The sequence below is a fragment of the Hippocampus bargibanti genome, linkage group LG02, assembly GCF_051943395.1.
Source record: "Hippocampus bargibanti isolate YZ-2025 linkage group LG02, ASM5194339v1, whole genome shotgun sequence".
In the NCBI taxonomy this organism is placed as follows: domain Eukaryota; kingdom Metazoa; phylum Chordata; class Actinopteri; order Syngnathiformes; family Syngnathidae; genus Hippocampus; species Hippocampus bargibanti.
Window position 1 is genome coordinate 15,326,966 of NC_142735.1, and position 11,901 is coordinate 15,338,866.

General features: G+C 40.2%; 1 protein-coding gene across 1 annotated transcript; it reads right to left on the reverse strand.

The window, feature by feature from the left end:
- Positions 1–2,902: 2,902 nt before the first annotated feature.
- Positions 2,903–11,038, reverse strand: tbx22 (T-box transcription factor 22). The gene is made up of 8 exons (XM_088989576.1): positions 10,628–11,038; positions 10,241–10,439; positions 9,287–9,388; positions 8,630–8,804; positions 7,358–7,522; positions 6,582–6,646; positions 6,275–6,360; positions 2,903–6,188 (listed from the first exon to the last, which is right to left on the reverse strand). Exons 1-8 carry the CDS (start codon positions 10,779–10,781, stop codon positions 5,671–5,673), a joined length of 1,464 nt encoding a protein of 487 aa, XP_088845702.1. The 5' UTR covers positions 10,782–11,038; the 3' UTR covers positions 2,903–5,670.
- Between the last annotated feature and the right edge of the window lie 863 nt (positions 11,039–11,901).

Consider the following 11,901-nt stretch of genomic DNA (forward strand, 5'->3'; position numbering starts at 1 on the left):
TTTTTGAACGTGGGAGGAAACCATGCAGAGTACCTGGAGAAAAATCACACAGGTGTGCAGAGAACCAGTGGCGGGCCGTGGATTTCATCGCGAGGCCTTCAGTAGTGCTACGTCTGAATCAATCCAGACTGAGAAAAAGTGTGGCGGAATTTACTACAAGTCTACTAGAGGGTAATCATTAGCCAGGAGATAACTGATCGACCTTTCTTAATGATGTCCATTTTTTATTGAAAAGTTCGTCTCCAAAATGCTTGAACAGTCAATCGCCAACCAAATCAATTTCTTCTCCTCCTTTAGACATTGTGGGTTGCAAGACTGCTATTAAATCAACAAAATATATTTGCTTATGCAGCTCGCTACCAATTGTGTGCGAGCTCTGGCCAGTATGCGCTTATCACTGGCGGCTAGTGATACCTTTAGTTGCCAACTCAAAATCTGATTGTTTAAAGCAACGGTTTCATCGCCATTGATTTTTATGCTCCAGAGCCTGCAAAACTGATTGTGAAGGCGTCCAGGTTAGATTTCTGACCCTGGTAACAATTGATGGCTGAAATGTGATTGGTTAAATGCTTAAACACGAAACGATACATCTGGAATCAGCGCAACAGTGGAAAAGTAATGAAAGAAAGCGGAAAAGCAATTTTGAATTAATAAGAATTCATGGACAAATACAATTAACAACAGTCAGTGATTCAGTTATGTTTAGGTCAGCAGAGAAGTCTTTGCAGACTTTGATGGTCCACCACTGCGGAGAACACACAAACTCCACACAAGGAAGACTAGAGAGCCCAGATTTGAATCTCTGGTCTTTGAACTGGGAAGCGAATGAGCTAACCAGTCTGAATCAGTGCCAGCGTTTTTGAATTAGCTTACCATGGGTAGCATTTTCCTCACCAAATATTGACGTTTTTATTGTGCTCTCTCTATTGTTTATTACAGTTTTAAATGTTCAATTTCTTCTCATTCGTAACAAGCAGGTAAATGCATGCTCATCCACGTATTGCCCCTGATTTTTGCTGTTTTGGGCTATCTCGCTGCATTTTTTAAATATCTCCCAATCAGTTTGAGTGCATCTTTTACAACATTGGCAGACAAAATGATGTCTAAGTTCATTTTACTGCTGAGGTCGTGTGTTGCATCAGTGAAGATTAATGACCCCATTCCAGAAAAAGCCTACGGAAGCCGGAAATATGACATTAGCTTTGTTTTGTGTGTTTTTGGGGATCATGAGAAGATCCTTACTTCCCACAAAATCATTCCATCTTTTGTAATCATCTTTGTTTCATCTGTTCCTGAATTTATTGAACATATTCAAGCTGCGTTTTCCTATTCTATGAGTGTTCATCTATTCAAGAAGTCTTCTGTAAGCAGCAGATTATGATGTCTGCCATCTGGAGGTTGCTGCAATAGCTGATGACACCCCACCATTCTGGTGTTTTCTTTTATAGCACTCCAAATATTTCTGCTGCTGTTTTCCGTGGTTTACCCATTTGACATCTGTTGCTTGCGACACTTGTGGTTTTCAATCTTGAGGACATTCCAAATGAATGAATGATTTTGCCAATATTTAAAAAGCATCCAATTGATTTTGCATCGCTGAGCTTCACAATTCCTTGTTTTTCACTCATTCACCCAAACACGTGGCTTTCATGTCGGTTACAGATTTCAACATCTCTCTCTCACACACACACGCACACATATGTAAGCCAGGTGCAGCGCCACGTGTTTAAACTGTTTGTGCTCCAATCATTTAACCTTTACTCCTGTAAGACAGGGGCCTGTCAGGGACCACATGCCAATGCACCTCTCTCCACAGACAACTCCCTCCCCCCGCCTACACACACCCTACTTGCTGACACTTTACTAGGAGCATGCATACTCCTTTCTCATGCAACATGACAATTTCTACCTATTGCTCTAAGAACACCCGCCAATGAAGATGTATGAGTCTGCGATCAGCGTTAACCAGCTACACTAAGTAACAGCTTAAAAGATAGCACCCACCAATAGAAAGTGGAGCGGAGGCAAAAGAATCTCACTATCCTGGAGGAGTATGTCTGTTTGATTGGTCTCTGGAAGAGAACTTAATAACTGTTAAACTGCCGTTGCTTTTCACATTACTCACTTAGTGTAATTCAATTTCAACCACAGCTGTTTTCACTCGAAACGTAACAGCTGATGTCAGTCACGTTCAATAATCCGACCCAATAAATAACAAGTTTTTATTAAGTTTGTCGAAAAAAGAGTATCCAGTGTAAACAAGATTCAGAGAGCCAATTATACAAGGCACGCATGTGTAAATCCAAGTGCTCGTGAGACACTAAACAGCAGCTATTATTAGAAGATGACTTTCATGCATGTGGCGTGTGTGTATGAGCAAAATGTATGTTAATCTAATGAAGGCAGAGTATATTTACACTTGCAGACTCGCTTCTCCCATTTCAGGATGCCATTTCACATGATTGGAAGCAAATGACTTCTGGGTTAAATTTCTCTCCTTTCACTCCTTGTCAATCAGACAACAGAAGTCCAGGAACCTCCTACCCGGTCTTGTTGCAAAGTTGAATCAGAATAGTTTGCTGATTGTTTTCGCCACCACCTTCAAGAATATCACAAAGACATGATTACAAGCAAATTACTCAGAGGGGTCAATTCTTCATACAAATAGAACATTTTAAAATGCCTTCACGAGGTAATTTTTACTTTCTTTTCACATTAAATCCATTTTACTTGTCAGAATTTCATATTTGCGGGTTAAAATAAACACACATCCGGCTGACGTTGAGAGTTGCCAAGCTTATTGCAGCATGAAGGAGAAAATGGAATCTAAATTAAGAATGGTCTTAAATGACAGAGATACTGTTTTTGCATGAACTCCTTTTATTAACAGAATGCAGGTTTTGTTCAATAACAAGGCCTTTACTATATTGCTCAATGTATTATCTTCATATCAAAAGCACCATTTACATGTAAGTGTGAAAGAAAAGGCAAGTCAATGTATTTATTTGTCTTTTTACCTCGTGAAAGAAAATGTCTCAACAACACATTCAGTACTAAAGACGCTTTATGACTGTGTATGTGAGCATGCGCTCTCGCATGTATTGAAAGGCAGGTGCAAAGTTCAACTCTGCCGATATGAAAGCAATTTGTCTAATTGAAAAATCAGGAATTAGTCGGGAGTTAAAACTGATTGTCCAGCATAGGCAAACGACAGACAGTATCAAATAGCAGCCCAGATTATGTGTGTCTGCAGACAAAGGGCAGGCTGTTTGATAGCAACGCACCTGACCACTCACTCAAACCCAGGCAATCCCCTTGCCTGAGTTCTTCAATTAACTTCTTCCTGCTATTTCCACGTCCAGCAAGCATTAGCTCACTGTCATGCTTGGCCGTGACAAGGTAATTGCTGTTTGGCTTTGAGCGTTTGTCGGGAAACAGGTCATTTCCCATGCTTTGCCCAAATCGGAGGGGCGCAAGTCTTGAGATTGATCGGGGAATTGTCACATCAGCGACAGACTATTTAAGATCTTGTTCTGAAAGTGTCAGAATTATTCATTTACTGACCGTTCTAAGTGGAGTAGTTTTCTAATAGTTTTTTGAAATCTTTTTTTTTTATTATTGAGGGGAAAGAAAGTATTGAAAGCTATCGGTTTTGTGTGATACAGAATGTGCCGCCTAAATTTAAGATTTGGTTGAACACCGTCAGCAGCCACAGCTGAAATCAAGACTTTTCTTGATCTGACAATGAGTCTTTCTCCGCAGAGATATTTTTCTCTACTCTTCCCTGCAGAATTGTTAAGCTTTTCAAGATCACGCCACTGCATTTCAAGCGGACTCAAGTTTGACAGGGCCATTCCAAAACCTTCATTTTGATGGTCTAAGACAGGGGTGCTCAATACATCGATCGCGATCGACCAGTCGATCACCAAGGCACTATTGGTAGATTGCATAACAAGGTAATGTGACATTGTCGTGAACAATACAAATGAAGTTGTCTAGACGTCAGCCTGTACAGCCATCCCATCATTTGATTGATACACCGGACAACCAATCAGATGACATTATGAGATACACAGCATGCTCAAACTGCGCCCGTGGGCTTTGCAAAGTTAACAAGCTAGCCGTTCGTTACATTCTAATTTTTCGCTTGTTTTTTTTCCCTCTTGAACATAAGATAGGGTATAAAAACGAGTGGGGGAGCTGTACCAAGTAAGAAGAAAAAAACATATCCCTTTCATAAGGAATGGGAGGACTTTTTTTTTCACGATGATATTTTCAAAGTGGGTTTGTCTCGTCTGCCAGTTATCAGGGTGAACTCAAGTAAGGGCAAATAATTTACACAACTATATTGTGTTGTGCGACATCCTCAATATTTTTGTCAATAAACATAAAGGGTAGATCATTTTGACTTGGTCATTTCAAAAGTAGCTCTCATGCTGAAAAAAGTGTGAGCACCCCTGGTCTAAGACATTCAGAAGTTCAATTGCTGATGTTTTTTCATTGCCCTTCTCCAAAATCTATCAAGATCTATTCAGTATCTGATCATAAACTGATGGCCAAACATTCTCCTTGAGCATTTTCCGGTATAGAGTTAAAGGACAACTGACATCAGAAAAACGTTTTATAGCATCTAAAATACCCAAAACGTGCAGTATGATATTTTTATTCAAATGCAAAACACCAATAAAAATGACTTAAAGTGTCAAAAATCTGCAAAAAATTGAGCTGCGAATTGGGCATTTTCAGAAAGTCCCGCCCCCAAAAAAAGGATTGCATTGAGTTTTGGCTTGGAACTTTGCCATGGATGTTATTTTTGCCCAGTCTCTTCCTTGTTTTTGAGTTTTGAACACTACTTTAACTGGGTGAGGGCAGGGAGGACTGTAGTTCTTTAGCTAATGTCTTGGTTTCCTTTGTAACTTCCTGTGTGAATCATCATTGTGATCTCAGAGGAAACTCTATCGGCCAGTCACTGTTGAGGTGGTTCAGCACTTTTCCATATTTCCTTCTATTTCTAACTAATCGCTCTCACCATGGCACTTCTGAAATTTCAACAATGGTTTGGTAACTCTTTCCGAATGGACAGATGTTGATTACTTAATTTCTCATCTGTTGTTTAATACCTTTGAATCATGGCAATAGATTGCTGATTTTTTTTTCCATTTTACTGATTTGTTGACTGAACATGTCTGTGGTTAATCAGGATTCGGTGTGGTTGGTGAAACCAATGCGATTAGCCACGGTTAATTTGTGATTTGCAATAGCAGTCATTTCATTTTTTTTCACTGGAACACCTTGCTTAGAATAATTTTTCAATTCATAAATAAAATCACAAAACTGCAATTTAAGTTTGATTGGGTTATCACTGTTAGAAATTAACATTTGTAAATTATATTAAAAATGTAAGTGTGGAATCTCCACAAAGGCAAAATAAAATGAGAAGAGGCAGAATTTTTTTTGCAATGTAGTTCTGCAAACTGATGTTGATGCTAGAGCGTTTCCTTTCATGACGTATTATAAACAAGAGAATTATTGAAACAGACGATTGGCCGAGAAAAATGTAAAGGTGCAAATAATTCCTTCAGTGACAGCACAGTTTTAACTCCTTCTGCTGTTTATCCCACCATATAGATGTAGCACGTTGGGCTTGTGACTCTCCTCGAGCTGGAGATGTCAGAGACGGCGGTTGCTGGCCAGATGCCATGAAGATTGCCATAGTAGGGCCTCTACGTTGTCTTCAGCTAATTTGGCATGTCGGGAAACAGTTGCAAGTTGAGGGTTCAAGGGGAAGCTATAGTGGTAAAGACAATATGGGCCAGGACTTTGTGAGAGGTGAGGCATTAACGAGGAAGCAGATCCTTGAGGGTTGTGGATTGGTATCAAGCATGAAGGGCTCGATTGAGAACGACCTGGATCCCGACAGTTGGAAGGTTTCTTTCCCTGCAGCAGAGAGAAGAGTGGGGTATCTGTAAGTGGAGACACTGGCGGAAGGTCTCCGAGTCTGTTGGCTGCCATGGCGGAGAAGGCTTTGCTAGCCAATGTGGGACTCGTTGAAGTTTTTCCATAGAAAGGAAGTGCAAGAGTGTGAAGAGCTGTGTCCTGGCAGGTGAGCGAAAGAAGTGATGATGATGTTGAGAGGGGCAGCAGACTCTTCGGCGGGGAGACAGCGCTGGTTGGGGACCCCAAACTCCCTGTTGATAAATTGCCCGACAACATGAATGAGAATAGCTTTGAAGAATGGAACAGACGCAATAATGCAAGCTGCAGTCATGGATACCTTGAAGCTGTATGGCAAATGGCTTAAAGTCCAAGCTGAGAGGGGACCTCCAGGGGTAAGATTCCAGAAAACCATCCAACACTCCTCTTTCCACACAAAGATAAACAGATAAAACTTGTAAAAAATATTCATATCAAGTATTTACATTGCGGCTGTGTGAGGTGCAACCTCCTGCGCTGCCCATGCCAAGAGTTTCATCTCCAATCTAACCATCTGGTTTCAGTGAACGTCTCTCTTGGCCCTAGTAGTGAAGTATTTTCTGCATCTACACTTAAGAAATGTTGATATTATCCAAAGCCTTCCGTACCTATTCCTTCCTGGATCCCTGAAGCCCTTGGCAAACGGGTTCCTGTCAATCTTCAGTTTTGTGATCTTGCAAAGAAAGTAATGAGGAAATGTGTTAGTTTGGGTAAATAGGAGGCTCGAAGTAAAATCAGCTTTACAAGAAGACAGCCCGCAGCACGCAAGACCCTCCGGCTGAAGTACGACATCTCCCAACAGCGTCGAAAGTGACCTATCGTCATGTCGTATATGCTTCTCGGGTAGATTTTTTTCACTGCCTTAATAGCCTTTGGACCCGAACAAGCAATCCAGTCATAGTTTTCTATTTAGTGTATGTCATAATACCGCCACTGATCGTAAATGTGAAACCTAATGAAAAGGCTTGGAACTGGTCGCGCTCGTGCTAGATGCACGTTGCGAAAGAAGAACAGTAACCAGCAACATGGTCGGCCGCATTTCACAACGGCACACAAACACACACTCTCACTATGGGCAACAAGTGCCACTGGAAACCAGGACATTTTATGATGTTACGACACGAACATGGACCTCATCACCTTCAAGATGTGGAGATTTTTTTCTTTTTTACGTCAGACAGACTGAAGCTAGTGACCGAATCAGCGAAATAATCATTTCACATCAGCGTTTGGGACAGATTTGGCATGGGAAGAATGGAGATTTTCTTTATTTTTTAAATTTCTAATTAATTGGCAAACTGGGTTGCTGAAAACCTGTTACATTTAATGAGCGTGCAGACCATTTGAGCATGGAATCGAGTAATGCTGTTTCAGCTAGCGTTACCTGTTGATTCTGATAGGCTGTGACAGTGGTGAACTCGGTTTCTGGAAAGGAGAAGCTGAACACACCCTCGGCGGGCAGCGACTGGATCTGGGACAAGTCCATCTTAGGGTCATGTAGGATGATGTGCACACGGGGCTTGTATTTATGCATGGACTGGAGAATTATCTGGATTGAGAAACGTTGCTATTATACAGTAGCTCCATTTTGCTGTGACTCAAATTTAACATTGCAAATTAGAATGCAAATAAACACGCGGAACTGGGTAAAGCAATGTTTCAAAAAAGAGCGGAGAAAAAAAAGTCTAATTTCCTTAAATACGTGATGTCAGCAGCCATTTAGCCAACAGTCCAAACATGTCATTTTAAAAAAGGAAATACAGAAAAGAGAAAGTTAATTGAAAAAGAAAATTTAGTTGTTTCCACGGGACACCAAACACAACTATATAGTAAAGACAAGACTACAAGAATTAAATGTGCAAAAATGCATTGTTACCAAAATAAACCCTCTGAGCCAAACAATTTCATGAATCTGTCTTAAATGTCTTCTGACATTCGACTTGGTATTCAGTGTACCATAGAAATTCATAAATATGATGTTTATTCGTCACCCTGATCTTTTTAGTTCAAAGATTGTAAAACAACAATGTTTTCCTTCTGCATTTGATGCTGAAAATGTCAAATTGAAAATGTTAAATTGAAATAGTTATTTTCATGCATCATAAATTCATGCATTACAATGACATTTGAAAAAGTATGATAAAATAACACCTAATGTTAGAAAATCTTTGCCTGAACAATCTTATAAACATGTATTTCATATTTTTTAAGTTGAAATTTCATGCTCATATTAAAAAAAACAATTTGCCGGTTTTTGTTTTAAACGTGCACATGGAGGGATCATGAAATAAGCACCAGGTTTTTTTCTTAAAGTGTGAAAGAAAAATGGCCATGGACATAAAATTCAAAATATGATAAAATGCCAATGCAAAATAAAATTATACTGACATTTTTAAGAATGTTTGACCTCAATTAAAAAAACTCAAAGTTTTTAACTCGTGATTGAATCAAAATTATACTGAGCGGTCTTAATAATCAATTTTTTGATTGTTTGGCGAATCAAAATTATACTGAGCGGTTTTAATAATCCAGTTTTTGATTGTTTGGTAACCAAAAAAAAAGAACCACATGATTTATTCATCTCGATTCATAAAACTATACAGGCCAGAGCAGGTTTGCCCACTGGTTCTTGTGGTTTGAATGACTGTTTACTTACATGTCCCTTGTCATCCATCTCGTTGTTGGTAAGTTTCACCCGGTCAAAGCTGATGACCTGACGCATCCAAGTCTCTCCCGCGCACGGCGAGTCTGCGTGCACGTAGAGCCTTGGTGAGATGCAAGAATGGTCGGTGTTGCCCGCCACCATCCACTGTGAACTGTGGTAAACATACCTGCGACATATTTCAAATGAATACCTTTGCTTTATTTCAAGAAACCACCGTGTTGCTTGGCATATCAAAGTTCAGACAAATTATTGACTGACAACTTTGCATTTGTTTTGCGTCCCACACTGAAATAAATCAACTTCTACAATGTAGATTGTACGATATTTCTGTGGATGTTTTTTTCTCTCTCTCGCGCGCGCAAACACGCACACACACACACAAACACACACACGCACACACACGCACACACACACACACACACACACACACACACACACACACACACACACACACACGCGCGCGCGCACGCACACACACGCACACACACACACACACACACACACACACACGCACGCACACACGCACACACACACGCACACACAAACACAGGGGCACACACACACACACACACACACACACACACACATTTATGGAAACGTTGTACACATGAAATAATGCTTGGTATCATCAAATATAAATAGACACACCTATATCGTTTCGAGTCTACGGGCATGACGTCCATTGCGATGTAATACTGCTGGCATGGATCCAGATTCCGCACTTTGACGCGGACGGATGGGAACATCCTCCTAGATGTGTGTGGGTGGCAAATGCAATTTCAATACAATGCAACTTTTCACGCGGATATATATATATATATATATATAATATTAATTAATAATATATATTATATATATATTAATAATATATATTATATATATATATTAATAATATATATTTGCAAAACGTTTTTCCTATGTTACGGACAAGTTTAGATCATAGGTTATTATCTGAGGCCTGGTGTGGGACATCAGCACTTGCAAGATTTATGACCTGTTTTCTTCTCGGTAATTAAATTAAACAAACGGAAGCCAGATTTCAGTGAGTTAACGACGCACTCAGTCTTTTCGCTGGAAATAAAATACATGTATGTTCAAAATTGAAACTGCAGATGCCGTTTGTCGTCCGTTATGCATTTCATAAAATGTGTTTGAAAATATGTTTTTAAATTAGGTAAATTTAAAATTAAATTTGACGCGTTGCTTTACCCCAAAGCAATTGCGATTTTAAATTCGCCAAAGTCGGTTTAGAACATACTACGGGATGAATTTTTTAGCTTGTATCATATATTTCGCCGTATTCGTTTTGCGTCCTGCACATTTACTTCTCTTTTAACTACGATGTACGGTCGCTAACACCGAGTTGTCTGCATTTTTTTTTTTTATGTAGATCATGCACCTGAAGCAATTTGAACGTCCTTTTTGTCATTTGTATTTTCGGGAGACCTTTCAAATATGGAATAGACAGAATATTACATTATATTCTATTATTTTACATTTTGGCTCGGCGTATATTATTTTTCACCATACGTTAATTTAAATAAATGATGTAAGTTACTCTATGCACATGCTTTCGAAAATGGATTTGTAAAAGCAGATTACCTTCCCGCTTTGGTGATGATCATTTCGGTGCCGATTTCAAAGAATCTCTTCCACAGCTCGGAGCCCTGCAACTCGACCTGCACTTCTCTCCGCGGAGTGCATTCGCTCTGTTTGGGCTTGCTCGATAACTCGACCGCTTCGGCCTCCAGGCCCTGAAAATCCTCTTTATGCCTTTGGATGAGCCGGCTCTCCAACGATTCTGAACAACGAAACAATTTAGTCCTCATTTTACTCGGATGCTTTAAACAACTATTTTGGGGGAAATAGTGATTTAAAATACCACTGTAAAATAGTTATGGGTGATTTGACAAGATTGAACCTTGTTTTTCTTCACTTTCCCGGTTGCAGTCATTTAAAAAAATATATTCGTTCTTTTAGGTTCCTCACCAGTGAAGATGCTTGCATTCCTGTCAGTGTGCCCACGTGAACTTGAAATCTGTTTCTCCGACACCTTCATCCTCTTGCAGGGTTTCCCCACCAGCGCTTCGACGGAAAAGGCGTGAGCTCTTGAGCTCAGACCTTGCATTTTAGCCGACGACATCCCGAAAGTTTTTTTTTTTTTCCAGCATTAACCTTGCACCTAGCTGGTTTCGGTATCCCAGCTCATAAAAAAATCCCAGCCGGACTTCAGCACCGCAGGGAGCTACTTCCCCACTCTCGCTTCGGGTCCTTGACGCTTCGTAATTAATCCGAGTCCATTCCACGAGTTCGCCAAGATGTTCCCTCGCATCCAAGTTTCTGATTGTTGACACGCCTCCCCTTTGCTCACGACGTTATCCCCCTCTCTAGTTCACTCGTTTCAGAGGTCCCCTTTCCACTGCCCCGGTGGGCTTGTTCTGTTCTGTGTTTCTCAGAAGAGAGAGAGAGAGAGAGAGAGAGAGAGAGAGAGAGAGAGAGAGAGAGAGAGAGAGAGAGAGAGAGAGAGAGAGAGAGAGAGAGAGAGAGAGAGAGAGAGAGAGAGAGAGAGAGAGAGAGAGCGGCGGTAGCGCACGTTCCCCTCCTGCGCATCTATTGTACATCGTTCAGAATTAGTTCCATTCGTCCAAAACAAATGTAAAGTCACAAATCTTAATCATCATATACATTAAACATTTTGGGTCACTGTATTTTCAGATTTCATCATCACCAATCAACAGGTTTTAATTTTTATTTGGGTGACTCGTTTGTTTTCTTTTTGCTTGTTCAATTCGAATTGAAAGGAAAATCAAGTTATTCATTAATACATCGTTTTATTATCGACAATCGTGGGAATGTGTGCACATGTGATAGAGTAGCACAATGTAACCGAAACGTTTGTAAACAAACAAACAAAGTACCCAACGGGACTTTAAAATGCCAACTAGCTTCTGGAGCAAAAATTGGAGCCTCTTGAGGCCACACTTGTGAGTTGGATTGAATTAAATGTTCCGATATGTTTTGTTTTAACTTGAATACTGTCGAATGCTTTTCCGTTGCATTTAGGCGCAAGCATAAATAAAGACAACATTTAGGAGCACTAATGGTTAATTAGCGGTCCACATATTTTTGTCTGTTTATTCGGGCCATCTGGAAGGTGGAAATATCATCACATTTCTTTCGAAGCAAACATTTCCGATATTCATTTGAATACTGCGTGGACCTGGATCGCGTGCCCCGTTTCCGTCGTGTAAAAAGTTGCTTTC